General features: G+C 43.5%; 1 protein-coding gene across 1 annotated transcript; it reads right to left on the reverse strand.

Moving 5' to 3' along the window:
• Positions 1 to 531: 531 nt before the first annotated feature.
• On the reverse strand, positions 532 to 25,996 carry GGH (gamma-glutamyl hydrolase). The gene is made up of 9 exons (XM_080646333.1): positions 25,569 to 25,996; positions 20,159 to 20,273; positions 11,223 to 11,273; positions 8,206 to 8,290; positions 7,101 to 7,239; positions 6,721 to 6,827; positions 6,553 to 6,643; positions 4,578 to 4,715; positions 532 to 2,672 (listed from the first exon to the last, which is right to left on the reverse strand). The coding sequence occupies exons 1-9, from the start codon at positions 25,672 to 25,674 to the stop codon at positions 2,551 to 2,553; spliced, it is 954 nt and encodes a 317-aa protein (XP_080502459.1). The 5' UTR covers positions 25,675 to 25,996; the 3' UTR covers positions 532 to 2,550.
• Positions 25,997 to 26,451: the final 455 nt, after the last annotated feature.

Raw genomic sequence — 26,451 nt, forward strand, 5'->3', positions numbered from 1 at the left:
AGGAGGCAGTTGATCTATGTTTCTCTCTCATCAATGTTTCTAACTCTCTCTCTCCCTTCCTCTCTGTAAAAAATCAATAAAATATATTTTTAAAAAGTTATATTATTTTACACTCTTTAAATTATACAGTACACATTCAACCTCTTTTACCGTTTTTTTTTTTTCTTCTAAATATATCTTATTGCTCTATCCACTGAGCCAAACTGGTTAGGCCCCCCCCCCCCCCCACACACACACACACACACTTATTTTTCTTTCTTTTTAGATTATCCACATTTGTAGATACGGCATTAATTCATTTTTCCATTGATTTTTAGAGAGAGTGGAAGGGAGAGGGATAGAAAGAGAGAAGCATCAATGTAAGAAACATCCCTTCAATTGCCTTCCTTAGGAGCCCTGACCAGGGATCCAACTTGAAACCCAGGTATGTGCCAGGTATGTTCCCTGACCTGGAATCGAACCTGCAACCTTCCCGTGCACAGGGCCACGCTCACGTTCAACCAACTTATCCACTTCAGACTGGCTGTTATACAATTTCTGGAGTTTTATTTCAATTAATTCTCACAGAGTCTGTGGTTTAGGTCAGTGGTCAGCAAACCGCAGCTCGCGAGCCACATGCGAGCGGTTTGCCGCTCTGTTGACTAATGAGTTTGCCGACCACTGTCATATACTACCCTTTACCTCTTTGCACACAATATGCCACAATTGCCTAATCCTCACAGCTTCCAACTACACGGTAACATTTAGTCTAGTTCAGTAGTCAGCAAACTCATTAGTCAACAGAGTGGCAAAGCATGTGGCTCGCGAGCCGCGGTTTGCCGACCACTGGTTTAGGTAATATTCATATTTTGCTGATGAGAAAAATAAAAACCAACCTCTTCGTTTTGAGACATTATTCTTCCCTCATTGCTGCGTTTTCCTGCCAGCCCTAGAAAGGCTCTTGACAGCAGTTTCACTGGTATCCAGAGTCAGAAGCATTCTCCTCACCACTACCCTCTCCAAAGCCTCCTCGGCACTGGTACTGAAGCTGTCCTGGAGGGCGCAGAGGCTAGGTCACAGACACAGCGACAGGATTTGGACCACTGGAGCCACCTATCCACCTCACCTCTCAGACTTTCTCCACCCTGCTGGAGAAGGCGGGGCCAGCAACTTCCAGCAGCACCGAGCTTCCGGATAGGCCAAGGTTTGGGCGCTAGTTCTTTGGACACCGAAGTGCTGCAGGCGATGGAACTGCTATTTTTAGATACTTTTAAACACCCCAGCGCTGAGGTAAGACTTCGCTTCTTGATTCTGACTCTGCTTCTCCACTGTGGGACATGTACAAAGAATCCTTAGGCATGCTTCGACTTTCCCTCCTGCTGGAGGCCTTAAATTCTGCACGTACGCACCCCCTGCCCCCAGCTGGGTGTGGGCACCACGTCTGCGGGAGGGCATGGATGGCCAGGACATTTCTCTGCGTTCTCTTAGGCTCCTGCGTCTTTGGTTGAGTTGGCTGTTCTGCTTGCTTTGCTCCCCTGCCCCCTTACCCCCGTCAACTTTGGGCCTTGAAAATACCTTGGTTCTCAGGTTTAGCTCAGGTGGTGTTTGGGAGGGTCTCAGACGGCCTGTGTTTGACAGCAGTTCCGGAGACCGAGCAGGTCACGATGGCTTCGTGATTCCTAAGTCCCTCCTCCCAGGTCCTTTTTCTAATGGGAGTTAGGTTGCCCAGATGTGACACTCATTTGGTTTAGGATTCACCCATAAGGACATGACATATTTGCACAGAACCGCTTTTGTGTGGATACCTGCAAGGAGAGGAATCAGCGGTGAAAGGAACCAATGGCGGATTTGGAACCCCAAGACAGGGAACCTCGTTCACTCCCTGCATGTCTCCCTCAGCGGCCGGCCTGGACATGTAGGAGGCTTGGCTTCCTTCATCACCAAGCCTCCCACCCGCTCCACCGGCTCCGTGGCTCCAGCCCACGCTGCCATCTTTGTAGCTATGGGTGCAGCCATATTTGTGGCTATGGGCGCCGCCATATTTGTCGTGTAGTGACAGTTAATTTGCATATTACCCTTTTATTAGATAGGATGCACCCAAATAAATGTATGACAGCTTTCAAATTATTTTCCATGGGGGAAAAAGTTCATCATAAATAGTCACAAGTAGTTATTGAGGGCCTGAATACTCCTGAGACTCAAAGGAGAGAGATAACGCAGTGAACTGGAGGTAGGATTTAAAGTCTTCAGCAAGGATGGTTAGACTGGGTAGGGGGTGGTGTTTATTTCCAGAATCAATCAGAAAAAAATAAATTATCTGTATTTTCAATAAATGAATTTTTTTTAGTCTTGAGATAAAAGAAAGCTTTTACATGAAATACACTATGACTGTTTATCTGTCGCACTAATTATCAAATGTGATATAGTCAAATATACTGAATAAAGATGCAGAGCTAGTAACAACATAGAGACAAAATCTCAGTGGCTTTCCATTACTGCCATGAGTAACAAGTTATTAAAACAATTTCATCATGGAATTATTCAAAATTTCTGTCAACATATGGAAAGCTTTCAATTAAATATATAAATTTGCTGAAATGAAGAAATATTTCCACTATAGACGGGATGGAACTGATAAATCAGTGCTTCATTCTCTTCAACAGCAGATTGAAAATGATGACCGTTTTTCCGAGCTGCAAGAAAAAGAAAATGTGAATTTTTAAAAGGATAGGATATCATTTTCTAAAGGTTACTTTACAATATCTCATCCTATCATCAGTATTAAATGGGAAAATAGTACCCAAAAGGAAACATACCTTATAGAACTTCCCCCAAATAAAAGGGCACCTGATGTAGGGCAGTTACCTGCTGACACAGCTGCACGTCTGCCCCACCCAGACCAAAGGGGATGCTCACGCCCCATTCATCACTTACTAAGTGCCTACTGTGTATGGGATTTAATGCAGAGACTGGGGGTAGAAATATAACCAGGGCAAGGTTCTAACACACAAGAAGTCGAGTCTAGTAACCACACAGAATTGTACATAGTAATGTTTTTATAGTCTATCTTCATCAAGATGCTTCGAGAGTGAAGAGGATGAAGAAACTGGCAAAGAGGTGTCAGGAGGGGCCGTGAGGCAGTTTCCACAGGTCAGGCAGAACTGTGAGAGGCACAGAGAAGGGGGCATGGGTCAAGTGTGAATGTAAGAAGGTAAAGGCTCAGACATTTTCCTAAAATCAAGATAAAGTAACTGTAGGCTGTTGTGGCATGTTTTAAAACAAGGATATCCTATATAATAAAAGCCTAATATGCAAATTGTTTGACCAGGAGTTCAACCGGGAGTTCTAACGCTCGCTATGACATGCACTGACCACCAGGGGGTGGCACAGAACACGGCAGGCATTGGCGATATGGCATTGGCAGTGGGCAGCAGTGGAGGCGCTGCCGGCCGCAATGGGCCCCAATGAGAGTGGGACTGCGGCAGGATGGTGGAGCAGGTGAGCGGGTGGCGCCAGGCCAAGGTGGGTGTGAGCGGGGGGCCTGATAGCCCGGGACCGCCGCCCAGCTCCCAGGCACTGAGGGAGCCAGGTGGGATGGTAGAGCAGTTCAGGGGGTGGTGCCGGGGGGGCTGCAAGGCTGAGGGCAAGAGCTGGGGCCCGATCCCCGTAGGCCACCCTGAGGGATCCCACCCGTGCACGAATTTGTGCACTGGCCTCTAGCTAGAAAATAAAGAACAAATAATAGCCCTGCCATGGGACAACACTGCAGCCAACTGCTCCACCCTGTTCTCATTTACTCGGACACACAAGACATGAAAATGCTTCTTGGAACTAATACTACACATGGAGAACTGTTTTTTTCTTTTAACTTGGGATTTTTGTCATGAAATTGCCCATTCCTCTGAGTATAATTCTAAACCAGAGTGGACTCAGTGTGGGCAGGAGGGTTGCTAAAAGCTTAGGCCAAGCTTAGAGAGACGCCAACAAGGCTTGCTGAAGGGTTCAATGGCCACGCCTCACCAGAGTGATGCCTGCCCCTTGCAAGTGGTGCTTGTAGCTCTGTCTTATCCCAGAATTACTCAACTAAAACATAAGCATCTAATTCTCAATTCTACCCACAAACACAGCATGAAAAAAAACAAGCAAAGCTGAACTTTCTCCTATGTGCCCATGCCTACAGATGGGCAGCCTTAAAGTCACAGAAGGATGAGTATATACTCAGTTTATATAATTGCCTTGAAAATGTAACATCTAATTCTCAGAGCATGTTATAACTAAAGCATTATTTCTAAAAAGACGACTAGTAGGGGAGAATATTAAAAAGTATTCAAGAAAGAAAGGAAAAAAATAATTCAAGTCTTTATACCGTTCTTCAAGTATTCAGCACATTTTAGAGCACACAATGCTATTAATTGAAATCATTGTCCTGGTTTTGTTTGAATGCCTTATACCTCAATTTCAGGGCTTTCACAATGATTGTTTTAAAAGTTTTTTTTTAAAAGCATTTATATAGAGCAAGAGTATATAAAAGTTCAGATGAGGGCATTTCCTTCAAAACTACACTAATGGAGTGATAGGATTATGTACCCACATATTACCTTCAGAAACAAAGAACTCTGCTAAATAAAATGCAGCCTTCACAGCGTTGGGTGCATGGGAAATGCCATTAAATAACCCCCACTCGTAAGGAGATTTCTCTGGATGCCACTGGACGGCATACACTGGATACTTGTACCCTGCATGAAAAACACAAACGAGTAAGTAGTAAGCAGTGAGAGTATCTACTATGTTACTTACAACGAAATTACATTTTACGTCCTGTGTAAACGTACTTTAACTCACTAACTCAAAGTAAAACTGTGCATGTTCTCAGACACAAAAAATTTCAGTTCACAGTCACAATACAGTAATTCACTGATTTCCAACCTTTTACAATCTGTAATAAGATTCGCTTTACTAGATCATCAGAGTAAAGGAAAATAGTTGAGCCTCTGAGACAACTTTAAACAAACATTTTTGAGCTGAGATTTCTCGAACTTCCCAGTTAGTACAATGCAGGCCACACTCGAGCCTGCCGTCTGAATGCTCAAGGCCTGTTTACCACCCCCGCCTTCAAGCCAGGACTCGAGATGGGCAGGTCTCCTTGCAGCTCTGCAGGCAGGATTCATGGAGGGTGCAGCCTTCAGGTCCTGCTCCATGGGGTCATCTCAATGTAGGGGAGTCCTAAGCCTTGCCTCTAGTTCTCCGTATTAACAGGAATGCTGATTTAAATACCCCACTGCAGCGGGTTTCTGTGGTGTAGCGGTCATCTGGCTCGCCTCACACACAAGAGGTCCTTGGTTCAAAACCAAGCAGACATTTGGTGCTCTCTGCCTTCCAGATTCCAGGAGCTATCACCCCATCACCTCCTTCCAGGGGGCCCCACCCAAATACTCCACTCAGCCCTTGTGAGTTTTTAGCCCGAGTATCCTTATTTTCTCGCCATTTCATCAATGTATTTAGGAAGATGTTTTGATGTATGTCAGTTGCACCTTTTGTCGTTGTCTGGAGGAGAACCTGTCAAAGTACTTAATCCACATTACTGCTGGGTGAAAAAGGCGAAGGGATTGGGCAAAAAAATAAAATACTCATAGACACAGACAGCAGTGTGGTGATGATCATGGGGAAGGGGGTGGGGGAGGAAAAAGAGAGTAAAAGGGGGAAAAATGATGATGGAAGGAGACTTGACTTTGAGTGGTGAGCACACAATACAAAATACAGATGATGTATTTATAGAACTGTATACCTCAAAACTTTATAATTTTATTAACCAATGTTACCCCAATAAGTTCGATAATTTTTTTTTTCTTAAAAGAGAGGACACTGTCTCTATTTATTTCTTCATCACTCTCTTTTCTTCCCTTCTTCACCCCACCACCACCTAGATCAGTGGTCGGCAAACTCATTAGTCAACAGAGCCAAATATCAACAGTGCAACGATTGAAATTTCTTTTGAGAGACAAATTTTTTATTTTTTTATTTTTTTTAAATATATTTTATTGATTTTTTACAGAGAGGAAGGGAGAGGGATAGAGTTAGAAACATCGATGAGAGAGAAACATCGATCAGCTGCCTCCTGCACACCCCCTACTGGGGACGTGCCTGCAACCAAGGTACATGCCCCTGACCGGAATCGAACCTGGGACCCTTCAGTCCGCAGGCCGACGCTCTATCCACTGAGCCAAACCAGTTTCGGCGAGAGACAAATTTTTTAAACTTAAACTTCTTCTAACGCCACTTCTTCAAAATAGACTCGCCCAGGCCGTGGTATTTTGTGGAAGAGCCACACTCAAGGGGCCAAAGAGTTGCATGTGGCTCGCGAGCCGCGGTTTGCCGACCACTGACCTAGATGATCCAGGTAAGCCACAACTGCTCTGGAACATGAACAAAACACAGTTCCTATCTCCAAAAGTGCCCTAATTTTGATCTTCAGACCCTGAAGTTATTGTGATTATATTCATTTAAAAAAAAAACTATAAAATCAAAACTAATAAACATAATATGTGAAAAGTGTACATGTAGAGTGACATATACCTTCCATTGTTGAAATAAACTCAATCTTGCCATCAGTATTTGTAGTTAGTACATTGAAAAATGCCTTTAGTTTTTCATTCTTCGTAAAATTCTGGAGTATAAAAATAAAATAATTACTCCTATAATTAATCTAAATGCATTGATTTCATTACATAATTAATATGATACCATCTTGGAGAGGCTCCACTTGTGGAAATTTGAAGTCAGAGGTTCTAATTCTAAGGACAGCAACAAGTCAGCAGGAAAATTCTGGAACATTCTGCTCCGCAGTATACCTGAAACAAGGTAAGTACAAGGGAAAGAATTTAAATCCAGAAAAATAAAATCCACTGAAATCACTAATCTCCGGTCAAAGCAATGAGTTATCAAAATTTAAAATTTCTTAAGCCATCCTCATAATTTGAGTACAAACATGATCATTTACATCTCTAGCCTGTGTAAATAATTTAAAAATTAATAAATGTCATGAGCACTTTTTACTTGATATTTGCTACTTCCTAATCTTGCCCAGCTAACATTTCTTAAAGAGTCAAAAAGAGAATTCTTACCTTCACTGAAGTTCAGCGGCAGTGTGACTGCTACAGTATTTGTGTGCGTTAACAGTAACTCTCCACTGACCAGATAGGAAAGCTCTTCAAATCCAAGGCATGTGCCCCACACAGGAAAGTAGTCTCCATCATCAAAACTCTTTGAAAGAGAAAACGAAACTTATTCAACCTTTTCAAAACAAAAATCGTACATTTGGTTTGTCATTACAAGGCTGGCACCTGAGAGATACATGGATTTCTGAAGCATTTTCCAGGTTCCAAAAGTAAGCTGCCATTTAGTCTCCAAGCTGCCACAGAATAACTCGGTTTTAATCCAACAAGCTATCCAACCTCAGTTGTTTTGGGAAAGAAACTGACATCTGCCAGTCACCTACCCAGTAATACAAGTAACAGGGACTATAAATATCAAAGACAAGGCTAGATAAAATGCCTATTTTTACATCTTCTATAAATCTTGTCGCTTTGGATAATTGTCTGGTTTTGAACACACTCTTTCCTCCGTTATCTCAGAATTTATAGATACATCGACTAGGTGGGGACAAAGAGCAGCTTTCAAGAGGAGATGAAAATCGGTAATATGTGACTAACGCCCAGTACGTAATAAAAACAGCCTACTAAGCCACCCTGAGGACCCGGTTCACATTAGAGAGCACAAATAGAGAGGGCCAGTCAGCAAGGCCCTGAAGGGCCCCGGAGCCCAGAATTACATGAAACAGAAAATGAGCGATAGCCACCACTGGCTGCTCATGAGCAGACACCTCAAGAGGTGAGGGGACGATGAGGCTAGAGTAACTATGGAGGAAGTATTACCGTATGCCTGAAAAGGAATTATCCCCATGGCAAATCACAAAAACCCATCTGGGCCCCGGTTGTTGTGGGTCCTCCCGTGCACCAAAAAGTCGCAGGCTCGATTCCCGGTCAGGGCACATGCCTGGGTTGCAGGCTCGATCCCCAATAGGGGACAAGCAGGAGGCAGCTGATGGATGATTCTCTCTCATTATGTTTCTATCTCTCCTTCCCCCTTCCTCTCTCTTTAAGAAAGATAAATAAAAACTTGTATTTTTTAAAACCCCATCTGGAATAATAAGAAACAACTGATATTTACCTGTGTGGCAAGGCTGTAAAATATTTCGGCCGTGCGGGCATAACCTGACTTCTTGAGGTTAACGCTTCCTCCAGGGAAGAGGACCCTGAAACAACATCCGAAAGGATGCATTTCCACCCCGCCCCACAGAAACCAAACCATCTTTTTATTTCAAAACAGCTCCTTCCTTATTACATGAGCAACAAGGTCATTACAGAAAATGAGAAAACTAAGGCAAAAGAAAATATGAAATATTTACAGTCCTACCCATTTGTAAATTATTGCAGCTAAAAATACTTTTGTGCATATTCTTCCAAAACTCCTTTGATAAACAAGTTTATTGTTGGTACGGATAACTTAAGGTGAATAAATGGGGTAGGGGGAGAGAGTACACAGAGCTAGAAATCAAGTAGAGATAACATCCGAAGTACAGGTATGTTTAATGAAGGTGATCTGTGATGCCAGCATCAACTAGAGGTCCATTAATCATGAGACAGGTAAGGCTCACAAAGAAGTTTTTCTTACCCATAAAGAACAAACTGATCATAAAAATATATGTAAGCTAAAATTAAATATCCATGAGAATTTAATGCTATATTATCACCCTGAAATCTCTTCAGTAATAATCATGGGATTAGAAGAGTTTTGAAAAAGAACACAACCCCATTTCTAGAAGTCTAGGTGGGGGAAAGTGGGGAAGTAGCAAACATTTCATTTTATTTTATTCTACCCATAAAGGTGAGATATAGAAAAATATTTACTGTTTTTACATCAACTCTTTAAACTAATTCTAAACTTTAAACATTATAACAAGTCTTGAAATAAGCAGGGATAGTCCAAAGAGATTATAAAAGTTAGGTTAAAGGTATTAACATTTTGAAAATACTTAAATATGAATTTGAGATATGTGAAATAATGCTGCTGAGATGGTTGTTCATTCAACAACTATACTCTGCTTCTAGCATGAGCCAGGCTCAGCATTAGCCTGGACAGCCAAAGAGGAGTACGTTTTGCTGTTAGTGAGACCACAGTCCAGTAAGAAACATACAAAGTATGAGGTGGAGCACCTGCCACACAAACATGCAGAAAATGCTGCCATTCAAAGTGGATTAATGAAGACCCATTAGCAGGTCCCGCTTTTCATCAACTCAGTACGTGAAAAGCTGCCTCTGATCAAACCTGGTCTGTTCAAGCACAAAACCCTTCCATCAAGGAAAGCTTGACTGCCCCTCCCAGCTGACAGACTCCTTTAAAGCCTGCCTCTGCCTTTCCGTCTCTGGGCACCCCCACAACGGGGTGGGCTCTACTGCCTCACAGGGCCCCTGGAGGAGCTTCTGCCGCGGCAGAGCCGGGCTCACTTCCTGGTGTGCATGTGGAGGTTCTGGCGTCGAGTCCAGCCTGGGTTTGTTTTTCCTTGCCCGGGCCAAAGGACACTGAACATAACGGGCATTTTAAATGTTTTGCTAAACTGAACTGATTTTATAGTAAATATTTACTGAACCAAATTGAACTGAAGTCTGTTTGATGAACAAGAATAGATCAATCTAGAGACAAATGTTAGGGGAGAGGGGTTAGAGAGCAACCAAAGGACTTATATGCATATGTATTAGCATAACCAATGGACACAGACACTGGGGCAGTGGGGGCTTGCTGGGGGTGGGAATGACTGGGGGGGTGGTAATTGGGGAAAAAGGAGACTAAAGTAAGTAAGTAAGTAAGTAAGTAAGTAAATAAATAAATAAATAAATAAATAAATAAATAAAAGAAAAGTAGATCTTTAAACAACAACAAAAAAAGAACTGAAGTCTGAAGGCAAGTTTTGAACATAGCCTTTTTAAAAAAAAATTGTAATAAATGAATGCAGCTTTTAAAAGTTTTTTTAAAAAGCTCTTTTTATAAAAACTTTACAGTAACATAGACTCCCTCCATCCCACTCCCAATCTGGCACAACCACCAATAAAACCTGCTGCGTTGACCTGACAGATTTATGTTACACATGTCACCCTCACCCCCACCTTAAGAACCAAAGAATGGGAGTATACTACACACACGACTATGTGCCTTGTTTTCATATAATATCACATTGTTCAAGTAACAACAGTGTCCAAAGCAGCACCGACAGGTATCCCGATATTAACCTGTATACATTCTATCAGATGTAGACAGCCTCCTTTATTTACCCAATTCTCAACTGATGGACTAATGGGTGGCTTCGAAATTGAGTGTATGTCAAACAGTACTATAGTGCATATGATGGACCCAACTCTACACATATGGGGGGTATATACTTATGAAACGATATTCCTTATAAAGGATTTCCTGGCTCAAAGGGTATGTGCATTTTTAACTGCAATAGGTATTACAGAACTGGCCCTCAAAAGACTATGTAACTTACACAGCCATAAGCAAAGCATGAGGATACTTGTTTCTTCACATCTTCACCAAACAATATTAACAAATGTTCTAATCTTTGTCAACTTGATAGTTTTTAAAAATGTTTTTAATTGCTATTTAGATTTCCCTTAATTATGCATAAGGTTGAACATTTTTTCATATTACTAAAGGTTTTTTCTCTGTGAGGTAACCCTTCATAACTTTTTTGGTGATGCCACAGTACAGACAATTTTTTCCAAGTTCTATTCAAATTACCTTCTGAAAGAGAAATGAATAGTATCCGGAGAACTGAATAGTATCCTTAGGCTTAAGATTTATAAATCCCCCAAGCAAGCAGTACGCCGTGCCATTCAAAGTGGCTTCAAAATACTTAAGACAGGCATTAAAAGAACAAAGCATATGTCACACATTTTAAAAAATGATATATGTCTACTGTGTGACATTAATTTCTTAAGCTTCCTTCTCTGCAGGACAATTGCATCTCTCTCTCAACAATATAATTCCTCTGAAAGAACTCAGAAAACTAATGGTACACCACCGTAAGACAGTTACACAGAAACACGTGGAATTCTTATGTGTACTTTTTTGCAAGAGCAGACTACATAGACCTCACACACCGTATCACGCCAGTGCTGCCAACTTACCCATTAATGGATTGGAAAAGCTTTACATACTCTTCATCTGTAAGATCAAGCCTGAAAACAAGAAAAACAGTGACAAAACATCCATTTCACAAACCTAAGAAAACAGTCAGGCTCTAAATGAAGTCACCACATTATTGTTAAAAGCCAGATGAAAAATAATTCTTTTTTTTTTAAAGGAAGAGTCTTTTTAAAATATATATATTTTATTGATTTTTTACAGAGAGGAAGGGAGAGGGATAGAGAGTTAGAAACTTCGATGAGAGAGAAACATTGATCAGCTGCCTCCTGCACACCCCCTACTGGGGAAGTGCCCGCAACCAAGGTACGTGCCCTTGACCGGAATCGAACCTGGGACCCTTCAGTCAGCAGGCTGGAAAAATAATTCTTAAATACTAAGGGATATCACCTCTCTACCTTCTTAGAGGCATCTTTTCAAACTACATGAAAGCCACACAATTATATCCTTGTTTTGGCAATCATACAAGTAAACATGCTTTCCTGTGGTCTAATATAATTTAATATTGTGAAGTATGTGTTCATATGCAAAATACGAAAGACCATGGGATTTGGGAATACAGAGAACAAATTGATGGTTACCAGATGGGAAGGGGGTTATGGGAATAGGTGAAAAAGGTGAAGGGATTAAAATGTACAAATTGCCATATATAACAGTAGTCACAGGGATGTAAAGTACAGCATAAGAAATATAGTTTAAAAAAAAATATATATATATATATATATATATAGTCAATAATCCTATATAATAAAAGCCTAATATGCAAATTGACTGAACGGCAGAATAACCAGTTGCTATGATGCGCACTGACCACCAGGGGGCAGACGCTCAACGCAGGAGCTGCCCCCAGCCCACAGGCCCCAGGCCAGCCAATGGGGGTGCCAGCAGGATGTCCCATGATTGCCCTGCTGGTCACCCCACAGAGGAGGAGGCGACCAGTGGTGGGGGGCAGGGCTGGCAAGTGGGTGGCACCAGACTGGCCAAGGTGGGTGCGAGCGGGGGGGGGCGGGGGGGGGGGAGGGAGGGGGGCCAATCACCCCGCCAGTCACCCCACAGAGATCGGCTTGATCGCCAGCCAGGCCTAGGAACCCTACCCATGCACCAGGCCTCTAGTATTGTAATAACTATGTATGGTCAGATGGGTACTAAATAGACTTATCGGGGATCCCTTCATAAATTATACAAATGCCTAATCACTATGCTGTACACCTGAAACTAATTTAATATTGTATATGTCAACAATAATTGAAAAATGAAAAAAATATTTTTAAAAAAAACACAAGATTTAAGCACTGGTAATTTCTCCACTAGCCAATCAGTAATTTTATGTAAGGTCAAAACAGATATGTATTAACATGCCTGTCTTAACTCCAGGCAGCTTTGGCAGATAAAAACAATCCATAGAAAAGCCTCCACCATGTTTCACTCCTCCCCACCACCAACTGTAAAGGTCTAGGGCAGCCGTGGGCAAACTTTTTGACTCAAGGGCCACAATGGGTTCTTAAACTGGACCGGAGGGCCGGAACAAAAGCATGGATGGAGTGTTTGTGTGAACTAATATAAATTCAAAGTAAAGAGAACCCTCCGCTCTTTCGGCTCCACGGGCCGGATAGAACAGCCGAACGGGCCGGATCCGGCCAGCAGGCCGTAGTTTGCCCACGGCTGGTCTAGGGACTACTGTGTATTCAAAAGTCAGAAGAGTTAGATCTAGGGAGGGATTACATGCAGATCACTGTAGACTAGCCCAGTGGTCGGCAAACCACGGCTCACGAGCCACATGCGGCTCTTTGGCCCCTTGAGTGTGGTTCTTCCACAAAATACCACGGCCTGGGCGAGTCTATTTTGAAGAAGTGGCGATAGAAGAAGTTTAAGTTTAAAAAATTTGGCTCTCAAAAGAAATTTCAGTCGTTGTACTGCTGATATTTGGCTCTGTTGACTAATGAGTTTGCTGACCACTGGAATAGCCTAATCTGCCCGTGAATTATTCTGAGGCACCTTCGTCAAACACCCCGTGAATTCTTCCACTGTTTATATCTTCTTCTATCTCTTTTTTCAATCTGGAGAAACGTCCAGATCTTTTACCTCCTTGGTTAAGTTTATTACTAAGTATCTTTATTTTCTTGTTGCAATGGTAAATGAGATTTTTTTTTTTTTTTTAGTTTCTCCTTCTGAGAGTTTATTATTGGTATATAAAAATGCCATAGATTTCTGGGTGTTAATTTTGTTGCCAAATTCATTTATTAAATCTAGTAGTGTTTTGATGGAGTCTTTAGGGTTCTGTGTACAATATCATGTCATCAGCAAATAATGACTGTTTTATTCCCTCCTTTCCAATTTGGATGCCTTTTCTTTCTTTTTCTTGTCTGATCATTATGGCTAGTACTATGTTGAACAGGAGTGGTGAAAATGGACATCCCTGTCTTGTTCTTGTTCTTAGGGGAAATAGTTTTAGTTTTTGCCCATTGAGTATGATGTTGGCTATAGGTTTATCATATCAAGGCTCTTATTATGTTGAGGTATGATCCCTCTATTCCCACTTCGCTGACAGTTTTTATCAGAAAAGGGTGTTGGATTTTATCTAATACTTTTTCTGCTTCAATTGATATGACTATGTGATTTTTATCTTGCAATCTGTTATTGTGCTATATCACATTTATTGATTTGCGGATATTGTACCAGCCTTGCATCCCCGCAATAAATTCCACTTGGTCATGGTGTATGATCTTTTTAATATATTGCTGGATCCGATTTTCTAATATTTTGTTGAGGATTTTATCATCTATGTTCATCAGGGATATTGGCCTGTAGTTCTCTTTCTTTGTTAAAGTCTTTATCTGGCTTGGGGGTTAGGATAATGCTGGCTTCATAGAAAGAGCTTGGAAGTGTTCCTTTCTCTTTAATTTTTTGGAATAGTTTGAGAATAGGTTATTAGTTCTTTGAATGTTTGGTAAAACTCCGCTGTAAAGCTGTTAGGACCAGAGCTTTTGTTTGCTGGAAGTTTTTTTTTTTTATTATTACTGCTTCAATTTCATCAATAATTATCGGCCTTTCAGGTTTTCTGATTCTTCCTGATTGAGTTTTGGAAGATTGTATTTTCCTAGGAATATGTCCATTTCGTCCAGGGCCCCCTAACAATCACTAAGTTACTGATGATTTTATCCCCTTCTCCAGAGAAGATGGATGGGATTACTCTGTGACAATTGGATACAACCTTTAAGTCACAGAGAGATGGGTTTGTTCTCCCAGAAGTTCAACAAAACGCAAGAACAGGGAAAGAGAGCATCCTGCTCGTGAAATCTCCACGTAACGGTCTCATGGTTCTGTGAGAGAGTAACAAGGCACAATGCCCTCTCAACCTGCCGCAAAAGAAGAAGGCTGAGATCAAATATCAACTACAGTCCAATTCCGCCACAGGGAAAAGTTTGACTGTTTGTTTGTTTGCTTGTTTGTTTGTTTGCTTGTTTGTTTGTTTGTTTGTTTGTTTTTTGGGGGAGGGAGTTGGAACCCCTCTAACATTATTAAGTAGACACCTCTGATGCCCTGAACTTGGCTGTGCTAGGCCAGCAAACCCTCTGGGCTCTGCTCTAACTCCAAATGAGCTGTGCAAGCTCAGGTCTGTTCAGAAGTTATAATAATCCTTCTGGCAAAGAGCCACGGAGCAGTGGGTGACATTGCAATGCTGCTCACCATTCTCTTACATGGCGGATAAATGGGCAGGTGGCCCTGACTTGGGAAGCGACAGGGAGACGAAATGTGAGTTTACCCATTCCCAGTATTTTGCCAGTTCAATCTGCCCAAACTGTGCCAATAATAAGGGAACCATTCAGGACCCAGAATCTCCCCCATGGATATTTAAATCAGGATGGGCAGCCACCACCATCAGGAAACAGAATGGATTTAGACCACTCAGCTACACCCAGGGACTCTGACAGCTAGGCATGTAGGCTAGTTTCAGTCATTTCATTCATTCTAAACAAATGGCTTCCACATTGTCCATGGCTGAAGTTTTGACCCCTGCTTACCACTATTAAGAGCGTAACTGTTGAATGTTTTGGGAGAGGGAGGCTGTCACAGACTCAAGTGCCTCACAGACCAGCCAGGGAAAATAGGCCAGGTCACATGCTTTCAATGCAATGTTATCTGCATGTTGTCAGACATTTTTGAAGCAAAAGAACTTCTCAAAGAAAGAGAAATAGTTCCCTCTCTCTTTAACTAAAAAAACACCGTAGGTAATGATGACAAATAACACAGCATGACAAGGAGTGAAGGGTGGAGGAGAAACCAAGATGGCGGCATAGGTAAGCACCTAAACTGCTGTCCCGCACAACAATTTCAAAACTACAACTAAAAGATAGAATGGACACCATCCAGAACCACAGGAAAGCTGGCTGAGTGGAAATTCTACAACTAGAAGGAAAGAGGAAAGCTCACGGAGAAGAAGCGGCAAAGAGCTGAGGTACGGAGACACGCGCGCAGAGAGGAAGGGAGGCGGAGTGCCTGGCTGGCTTTCTCTGGCAGGAGGGGGAAGGAAGCCCCCGACTGCACTGAACCCCAGTTCCGACTGCACTGAACCCCAGTCCCGGGCGAAACCCTGTGGGCCCAGGCTCATACAGGGGGAGTTTGGACTGTCAGGTAGAGAGAAAGGCACTCGGAGACTCGGAGATTTGGAGACTCAGGGGAGCCGCAGCGGAAGGGATCTGGAGGCGCGAGTGCGCACAAAGACTGACTGCGGAGGTTACCACAGGCTTTCCCTAGCGGAAGGGAGTCGGAAGCTCCTGACTGCACTGAACCCCAGTTCCGACTGCACTGAATCACAGTTACGGGCGAGCCCCTGGGGACCCACGCTCTTACAGGGGAAATATGGACTGTCAGGCGGAAACTCAGGAACCGCGGAAGGCAGAGGTCTGGAGACTCGCGTGCAAGGGCAAGGCTGACGGGAAGCCAAGACTGTCTGCTCCGCCCTGAGACTCCACCCCTTCCAAGCTGAGCACAGAGGCTTTTGCAATCTGGCAAGGCTAATCCTATAAGGCTGTCTCCAGCACGGAAAATCTCCCAGCGTAGACACAGCTGATCCTCACAGCCAACTGGCCTGGAGGTCAATACCTCCCAGTGATACCAACAACAATCAAGACTTACTACAACAAGGCTGTATACACAGTCCACAAAGGGGTGCACCAAGAGTGTCCACCTCAGGTTAACTGGGGAGGCCGACCCACTGGGCCACGTAGAAAACCTAGCACACAAAGCTACCCTACCAACTCAGGGAAGCAATGAAAAATGGGGAGACGAAGAAACAGATCACAAACGAAAGAATTGGAGGAAAACAAATGACTGGATATAGAATTCAAAACCACAGTAATAAGGCTTTTCAAGAATATCCTAGAAAAGGCCGATAAATATAACGAGACCCTCGAAGATATGAAAAAGGACCAACTAGAAATTAAACATACACTGACTGAAATAAAAAATATTATACAGAGACCCAACAGCAGACTAGAGGAACACAAGAATCAAGTCAAAGATTTGAAATACAAAGAAGCAAAAAACACTCAACCGGAAAAGCAAAAAAAAAAGAAAAAAGAATCCAAAAAGTTGAAGATAGTGTAAGAAGCCTCTGGGACAACTTCAAGCGTACCAACATCAGAATCATGGGGATGCCAGAAGAAGAGAGAGAGCAAGATACTGAAAACCTATTGGAAGAAATAATGACCGAAAACTTCCCACACCTGGTGAAAGAAATAGATTTACAAGTCCAGGAAGTGCACAGAACCCCAAACAAAAGGAATCCAAAGAGGACCACACCAAGACACATCATAATTAAAATGCCAAGAGCAAAAGACAAAGAGAGAATATTAAAAGCAGCAAGAGAAAAACAGTTAATTACCTACAAGGGAGCACCCATACGATTGTCAGCTGATTTCTCAACAGAAACTATGCAGGCCAGACAAGAGTGGCAAGAAATATTCAAAGTGATGAATAGCAAGAACCTACAACCAAGACTACTCTACCCAGCAAAGCTATTATTCAGAATGGAAGGTCAGATAAAGAGCTTCACAGATAAGAAAAAGCTAAAGGAGTTCATCACCACCAAACCAGTATTATATGAAATGCTGAAAGGTATTCTTTAAGAAGAGGAAGAAGAAAAAAGTAAAGATAAAAATTATGAACAACAAATACATATCTATCAACAAGTGAACCTAAAAATCAAGTGAATTAAAAATCTGATGAACAGAATAAACTGGTGAATATAATAGAATCAGGGGCATAGAAAGGGAGTGGACTGATAATTCTCAGGGGCAAAGGGGTATGGGAAGTGCAGGAAGAGACTGGACAAAAATCGTACACCTATGGACGAGGACAGTGTGGGGGAGGTAAGGGCAAAGGGTGGGGTGGGAACCGGATGGAGGGGAGATATTGGGGGGGGGGGGAGGAGAAACAATTGTAATAATCTGAACAATAAAGATTTATTAAATTAAAAAAAAAAAAAAGGCGTGAAGGGCATTGCTGCCAGTGGAGAGCTCTTGCTCCACTTCAAATCAGCTCCAGATAACTTTGTTTAAAAAAAAAGAGGCCAAAAGTCAAGATTTTATTAAATTCTTCTGATTTGCTAATGTTTAAAATGCTTTATAATGCTGTGTGAACAAAGCACATTTTTAAACCAAAAGCAGCCCGTGGGGCGCCACGTGCTACCTCTCAGGAAGAGGAGTCTCTGTGGGTCCCACTACTCCCACAGTGGGAAACAGGGATAACGTGAGAGCATCAGGCACCTGAGAGAGAAGGTGGTAGAAAGAAGACAAAAGAAGACCAAAGACAAACTTCTTTACCTATTCCAGAATTCTGCCTATGTCTCCCATCCTCCTCCTTTTCCCTTCTAACCTGCAGGAGTTGGCTCCCAGCATCCAACCTGCAGAAATGAACCCGACATTATCAGTGAGATCCTCTGTCTCGTTCTACGTTCGGTAACCCTGTGCAGGTTACTCTAGGAATCTAGCTGCCAAGTGTTACGTGGTTTTTATAGGATCCTATGATTCTAATTCCAAGCAATTTACTTAAAAAGAACTCTGGGAACCCAAGCTGGAAATCAACCTTTATGCTGACAGTCACATTTTCAGTGATGAATCATTGGTTTCAACACTTCCCCCATTTCAAAACTTCTGTCTTTCTCATCTCTTCCTCCCTGTACCCTTACATTAGTCATCAAGTCGTGTTTATTTTTCTTAAAATAATATTTACCTATCAAGGCTACAACCACTGTTCTAAGCCAAACCCTCCCCACTTCACAGCCTACTGCAAGTCTCTGAACTGGTACACCTGCCTTTGTCCCTCCTACTTCCCACCAGGGCGTCATCTCCAATGTCCTAGAAGAACGGCTTGCAGAAAATGCTTCCATGATCAAAACTTTGAAAGGCTGTTCTGAAGATTCCCTGGAGCCTCTTCTGCAGCTCTAAAACTCTGGTGCTATCTGGTTTCCAAGTAAGATTTCATTTTAAAAATTAGATCTGCTACTGAGGAATTAAAGACTAACATCAAAAGCAAATGTTCATCTTGGGGTACAGTCAGCTAAATGTAAAAGAACGAGTAAGAAGACAATCCTTGCCCTAGCCGGTTTGACTCAGTGGATAGAGCATCGGCCTACAGACTGAAGGGTTCCAGGTTCGATTCCGGCCAATGGCACATGCCCAGGTTGCAGGCTCAATCCCCAGTAGGGAGTGTGCAGGAGGCAACCAATCAATGATTCTCTCTCATCATTAATGTTTCTCTCTCTCCCTTCCCCTTCCTCTCTGAAATCAATAAAGAAATACATTTTTTTAAAAAAAGACAATCCTTATGAAGCTAAACATAGAACCATTTTGCGATATAATTCTCTAAATTGTAATATTTGCATTTTGATTATTAATATTCCATTTGAACATTATTTTTGGTTATAGATTGTTTGTTTGTTTGGGGGGTTGTTTTGTTGTTGTTGTTAATCTTCACTCACCGAGGATATTTTTTTCCATTGATTTTTTTGAGAGAGAGTGGAAAGGAGGGAGATGTGAGGGGAAAGAGGGAGAGAGTATGAGAGAGAAAAACACTGATTGAAAGAGAAATACACGAACGGGGGCTGGGGATTTAACCCACAACCTAAGTACGTGCTCTTGACTGGGAATTGAACCTATGACCCTTTGATGTGCAGACCGAAGCTCTTATTATAGTTTTTAAATTCAGAATTATTTATAAAAGCAGTTTGCCCAGAGCAAAAAGTGGTATTTTGTGTGTGAAATCACTTATAATGGATTGGAGGGTGGTGCTGGAAGCTTCCAAAATACTAATTTTGGATGATAAGATACTGTCAACACATAAAGTTTTGTTTGTTATAAAATTCAACTCTTTCCAAATCAATATATGATACGAATCATTTTATTCTTACTAGGTCATTACATCACAAAACCAGTATCGCTCTTTTAAAACTATTATACCGGCAGTTTATACTACTGTATTAGTTACTTACAAACTTTTAAAGTAGAGTGTGAAGGTATTTCTAAAGTCATCTTCTAAAAATCTCCTTTATACCCTAAGTGGACCCCGACCCTAATATTATGGTATAAAGCTGGTAAAGTTATAGATTATTTTACTCCACTAATTTCACGATTGTCTAATGAGGACCACCTTTGGGGTTGTAAAAAAAAAAAACAACAACTATCATTTCATTCTCTATCTAATATATATGACATACCTCTAATGATGTGAGAGATAAACATCACTTCATACTTTAAGCAATGCAGTGAGAGACTTTAAGCATCAGATCTGTGGCAAAAATCAGGTGCAGTAGTACCACATTTAAGTGATGCAATCAAAAGAGAGGCATTAGAGATAAAAGCTAATTTTAAAGGTAAAACAGCTGCTTTATTTATACAGTGTAAAAAATACTGAATCATACCTTACTGGTACAACTCTTGCACCTGCAGACTCCAAATACTTTACATAGGATGCAGCAATATAGTATTTTCCCAGGTTTTTCATTTCCTTAGTATTGCATGTTTGCATTAATATTCCTAAATTACAAAAAAAAAGTTTTAGTTTCAAACAATTGCCTTTTTCCTGCTCAGAAACTGAAACAAATCACAGTAAAAATATAATGACAAAAATATCTTACCTAATAATAGACAAACATGGTAATTGACCGTACCTTTGTGACGCCCACAGCCAATCAGGAGTGAGTATGCAAATTAGCCCAACAAAGATGGCAGTTAACTTGCATACACGGCCACCAAGCGGCTGGGGGCGGGGCAGGACACAGGCGTTCCGCCCTGCCCCCCGGTTGCTCTGGGCCTCTGAACAGCATAGGAAGGTGGAAAGGCGGCTCCAGCCAGAGCGAAAACGGTGCCAGCAGCCACGGAAGGGAGGCCCATTCTGGCACGACTCTTCGTGCATCGAGCTTCTAGTATATATATAACGACAGTAGTTCCCCCTTACCCAAGGTTTAACTTTGTGAGGTTTTGGCTACCCACTGTCACCTGAGGTCTAAAAACATTAAATGGAAAATTCTAGAAATAAACAATTCATAAGTTATATATAGCACACTGTTCTGCGAGGCATGATGAAATCTCAAGCCATCCCACTCCACCCCACCCCAGACATGAATCCATCCCTTTATCCAGCATCTTCACACTGTAGATGCTCCGGACCTCTTAGTAACTGTCTTGGTTAGCACATCGACTGGCTGGGATAGCAGTTCACGTAATGCTTATTTTACCTAATAATGGCCCCAAAGTGCAAGACCAGTGCTGGCAATTCGAACATGGCAAAGAGAAGCTGTGAAGTGCTTCCTCAAGGGAAAAGTTGAGTGGAGTACATACAATAAGATATTTTGGGAGAGACACCACATTCACCTAACTTTTATTACAGCATAGAGCTGATTCTTGAACAAAGGATTGAATTGTATGGATCCACTTACACATGATTTTTTCAATAACTATATACTTGGCCCTCTATATCCCCACATATGCAGATTCAACCAACCACGGATCAAAAACAGTATTTTTAATCCAGGGTTGGGAATCCACAGATGCGGAGGCTTGACTTAACTTATGTTCAAATTTTCAACTATATGGGTCAACTGCATTGTTATAACTGGTCTATTTTTTTGTTAGTTATTGTTACTAATCTCTTACTGAGCCTAATTTATAAATTAAAATTTATCATATATACATATAAATGTATATATGTATAAATATATCCTATCTAATAAAAGAGTAATATGCAAATTGACCATCATTCCAACACAAGATGGCTGCCTCCATGTGATCAAAGATGGCTGCCTCCATGTGGACACAAGATGGCCATCACAAGATGGCCAGCAGGGGAGGGCAGTTGTGGGGTGACCAGGCCTGCAGGGGAGGGCAAGTAGGGGTGACCAGGCCTGCAGGGGAGGGCAGTTAGGGGCAATCAGGTTGGCAGGGGAGGGCAGTTAGGCATCAATCAGGCTGGCAGGGGAGTGGTTAGGGGGTGATCAAGCTGGCAGGCAGATGTGGTTAGGGGCAATCAAGAAGGCAGCAGTCCTGGATTGTGAGAGGGATGTCCGACTGCCCGGTAGGATCGGGCCTAAACGGGCAGTCGGACATCCCTTGAGGGGTCCCAGATTGGAGAGGGTGCAGGCTGGGCTGAGGGACACCCCCCACCTCCGTGCACAAATTTCAAGCACTGGGCCTCAGATATATATATATATGAAAATCCTATCTAATAAAGAGAGAATATGCTAATTGACCATCACACCCTCACAAAGATGGTGGTGCCCACAGCCAATAAGGAGGGAATATGCTAATTGACTGCCACACCTTCAAAGATGGTAGCACCCACAGCCACAAGATGGCGGCGTCCAGTCTCCTCAGCCCCCCAGCCACCAAGGGCCGACTCAAGGCACAGGCAAGCTGCCAATGGCAGCTGCCCAGCTGCCCAGGGCCAGCCCGAGGCACAGGCAAGCCTCGGATGGCAGCTGCCCACCCACCCAGGGCTGCCAGAGGCTCAGGTAACAAGGGCTGGCCGAGGCTTACGTCACCAGCAGTGGCAGCAGTAGAGGTGTGATGGGGGTGTCGCCTTCCCCTGATCGCCGAGTCACCTCCCACCCCTGAGGGCTCCCAGACTGTGAGAGGCGGCATGCCTGGCTGAGGGACCCCCCCCCATCCAGTGCATGAATTTTCATGCACCCGGCCTCTAGTACAAGTATATTTAGGGTTTGGTATTATCCATGGTTTCAGGTATCCATTGGGGGTCTTGGAACCTATTCCCTACAAATTCAGGTGGACTACTGTGCTTTACTCATTTAATTCCCAGAATTAAATATGAAGCTTTTCCTGCAAGTGCACCCATAAACTTTATAAAAGGAACAGTGGAAGCTGATCTGAGTAGCATCCTCTCTCTGCCCTCATCAGGGAGGCCAAATAAGTCCCCAATGCATGTTTACAGTAGCACCAGCCTCCTTCACGCAGCCTTAGATCTACAGTGGGTCTCACTGTACATACAGATCCTTATATCTAGAAGGAGGCCTCTTCCCACACACACTCAAAGACACACTGTTTCCTTGACAACAAAGCAAGAGTGGAAATATCTTCAATCCACATCTCTCCAACATCAGCAAAACTCCCTCAATCCAAACAAACATCTTGCCTCCCCCCAGCTATTATAATTAATAGCCTCTTAAAAGGTCTCTCTCCAACCTTTCTTAAATAACCCCCACCATCTCCAACCAGTTATCTACATGGTAAGAAACCTGATTATCACCATTCATTCATTCATTCACTCACTCACTTAGTATATATTACAAAATCATACCACATAGCAGGCACTGAACTAGGTGCTGAGGACACGTCTACACTAATCTACACTAATAAAAGAGTAAGATGCAAATTGACCGTACCTTCATGACACCCACCAGCCAATCAGGAGTGAATATACAAATTAATCCAACAAAGATGACAGGTTAATTTGCATACCCGGGCGCCAAGTGTCCGGCGACGCAGGTGTTCTGTACTGCCCCAGCCACTCTGGGCCTCTGGGCAGCGTGGGAAAGCGGAAAGGCACCTCCGGGCCAGAGCGAAAAGGCAGCTCCGGCCAGAGCAAAGGCGGTGCCGGCAGCCAGGGGAAGGCCCATTCTTGCACAAATCTTCATGCATCGGGCCTCTAATAAATGAATAAAACAAATGAAAATCACTGCCCTGTGGCCTTTAATTCTAGTGTGTGGGAGGGAAAGGAAAGAAGACAAAAAAAATAAACAAGATAAAATACATAGTGCTATGGAGAAAAGTAAAGCAGAGGAAGAAGGTGTGTGTTTGGGGTTGAGGGTGTGTCCCATCTATGCGGGGAAGAGGATCTCCTAAATATGCTTGCCAGGCAAGTCCTCCCTGAGAAGGCAGAACATGGCATTTGATCCAGGACCTAAGAGAGGTGAGGGGGCAAGGCATATGCAGATATCTGGAGGAAGAGAGATCCAGAGTGAGGGAACAGCAAGTACAAAGGCTCTGAATCAGGTGTGTGCCTGTCACATTACAAGGAGTCCATATGGACCAGAGCCCTGTGTGAGCTAGAGGGAAAAGTGATAGAAAATGAGATCAGAGAGATAGATCAGAAGGGTGTACCTCCCTGCGGGGTGTACCTCCCTGCACTTCAATGGGCTCCTAAGCTTTCGTAACTATTACAAGACCCTATGTGCTCTGCCCCACCTACCTCCCTGGCTGCCTCTCACAACTGGAACCTCAGCCCCAGAATAATACCGAGTCCCATTCAAACACGTTTATCCAGAGAGTACACCTGTGCCCGCAACAATCACTACTCCACCGTTTGGAACACTTTCAACGTCTGTGCAGGTGACATGAGACAACACGTCTGTAGTCCCAGCTTCTTACAACTGTCATTTTCTCAGACACTCAGTTAATATATACCAAATGCCAAAATCTGTTCAGTAAGACTGTTTTTCTCTCCTTGGATTGGTAGGATCCTCTTAAGGAAAGTAAAATTTGGTAGGGCAAAAATCAGGGAGTGTCCTAGGAAATGGGAGTGGCACAGGGTAGGTAAGGGTGAGGTGCCACAAAGGAGAATTGGGACATGTGAACACAAGATACTAGAAAGGAGAAAAATATGTACATGAGAGAGAGAGCAGGTAAGTTCCATCAACTTATCCCCCGCCCCTTGCTTCCACACATACTCACTTTTCCCATCTGGGGAGAAAGGTTCAGGCTATGTTCCAAGCCCCTCAGAATGTGACCAAAATGTCACCCATACTTTAAAGCCATCTCACAACTTTTTTGGCTTCTTTGTCTTTGAATCCTTTGCACTTCCTAACTTAATGCTTGCTCTGCATGTAGTAGGTGTTCAGTTAATTATTTTGTCTTAATTGATCAGGGTGCCTAAAAGCATATTCAATCTTTCTACATTTGACCCTGAACTACCACTGTTTCTAGAAAAGGGAAAAGAATACCCCTCCTCTCCTTTTTTCCCTCCTCCCTGAACCCACAATTCCCAACCCACACAGAATTACATTCTCCTCTAACCTCTATTTTAAATAGCTATGAAACAAGGCAGTCCAATTTCCAAATATTGATACACAACCCATTTGAAAATTGGGCACTATCAATATAAAGGAAAAAACCCTCATCTCTTTTGCATTTAGTTACGAAAAAAAAAAAAGTGCTCCTCTTCGTGAAAGAAAAAAGTCAGTATAAATGGCATAATATTACAGCTAAAATTAAACCAATCTTAATTGCTGACATAAATTATTTCTGGCAAATTTTTATTCCAGGCTGACTTCCCATGGGTAGCTTTCTCCTGCCCTTCTCAAATGTTCCTTCTGACAAAGCAAACGGATTTGACTTTTTAAAATATAAATTTTTTGGAAACAAAATATTACATGCTTCATTTGAACACGACACAGAATTAGCATTAGGATCACACGGGCCACTACTGCCCTCCACTGCTCAAGATGACAAAACCCGAGGTATACCATAATTTCCTGAATATCTAGTCAACTCGATTTTTATACGTACAACGCATTGCATCTTGTGAAATGTTAATGAATATGATGCATGCACAGAATGTGCTTAATTCGTAGAAATCCCTAGCTGTGTACCGAGAATAAAACAATCTGCAAGGTTTTCTCCACCCTCCCAACTTTAAAGCCCTGTGAAATCAACCAGGCATCAGCGTGGATTCAGCAGATGCACGGGGCGTCCTGGCGCGGATCTCCTGCTGTGCCTGCGGGCTCACGGCGCACCCTCGCTCCAAGGTCTTCCCCAGACCCGACGCCCAACCCGGAGCCCGTGCCAGGAGGCCACAAGCTGGACACGGAGCCTTCTTACCGATGATGGGCTTCTGGGTGGAGGCAGGGGCAGCGGACAGCCGCAGTGTCACCGCTGCGCACAGCAGCAGGCCCAGCGCGTACAGCAGGTGTCCCGGGCTCGCCATGGCGCCAGCCGCCTCCCGCCGTCTTTCAAAGGCTCTGCGGCTGGGTGGCCCAGAGCAGCGGCTGCGTGGCTGCGAGGCGGCTGGAGGGCGTCCGGCTGGGCGGCGCTCCGCCGCGGGGGCCTATGGGAAATGTAGTCCCGGCGCGCGCACGGCGGCCTCGGAGCGGGGATGAAGGCGCAGGGCACCAGGGGTGCCGTCGTCTCACCCGCCGCATGGCTTGACTGCGTTCAAGCCATCCACCGGCTAACCCGCGATTGGTGCGCCCTCCCGTTCGGAACCGGCTGTGTGGGCACGGGGTGGTCTCCCCTTGCCACTGTTAATCAGTGTGATGAGGTCACCTGTCCCTAAGCTGGGGCGCAGAACTCAGACCCGCAAAGAGGAGGATCCTGGGTCCCAGCGGGACCCCGTCACCAGGCAGCTTGAAAGGCGGGGAGGGATTCTAGAAGGCGCTTGAGAACTTTGCGCCAACTGTGGCTCCTGCTCCAAAGGCCAGAGCTTTGTAGTCAGGAATGCAACAGCCGCGTGGACACTCCAGCGTTCCATGTAAGGATAGGCTGCGACTTCGGGCGTGATTTCCACATCCTGTTATTTCTTTGCAGGGTCGAGGCATCTAGAGGAAAGCAGCGCCTGTGAAGGGAAGGACGATGGATGTGAACATGTTCCCAGGCGCATGGCCTCACTTCAGAACTGAGTCAAGGAGGGACAACCCCTGGCATCTCCTGCAAAGTGGCAAGTCCAGGCGAGACCCTCAGAAGAGGCCCACCGACGTCACTATTA

Source organism: Plecotus auritus, assembly GCF_963455305.1.
Source record: "Plecotus auritus genome assembly, chromosome: 11".
NCBI classification, from domain to species: Eukaryota; Metazoa; Chordata; class Mammalia; order Chiroptera; family Vespertilionidae; genus Plecotus; species Plecotus auritus.

Bases quoted from the DNA above. Each gene is read 5' to 3' on its own strand.
- GGH (XM_080646333.1), bottom strand. From the start codon at position 25,674: ATGGCGAGCCCGGGACACCTGCTGTACGCGCTGGGCCTGCTGCTGTGC. The intron at 20,274-25,568 runs GTAAGAAGGCTC...TTTGTAATTTAG, and splicing joins CACCCAGAAGCCCATCATCG to GAATATTAATGCAAACATGC. The intron at 4,716-6,552 runs GTATATGTCACT...TTTTTCATGCAG, and splicing joins GTTTATTTCAACAATGGAAG to GGTACAAGTATCCAGTGTAT.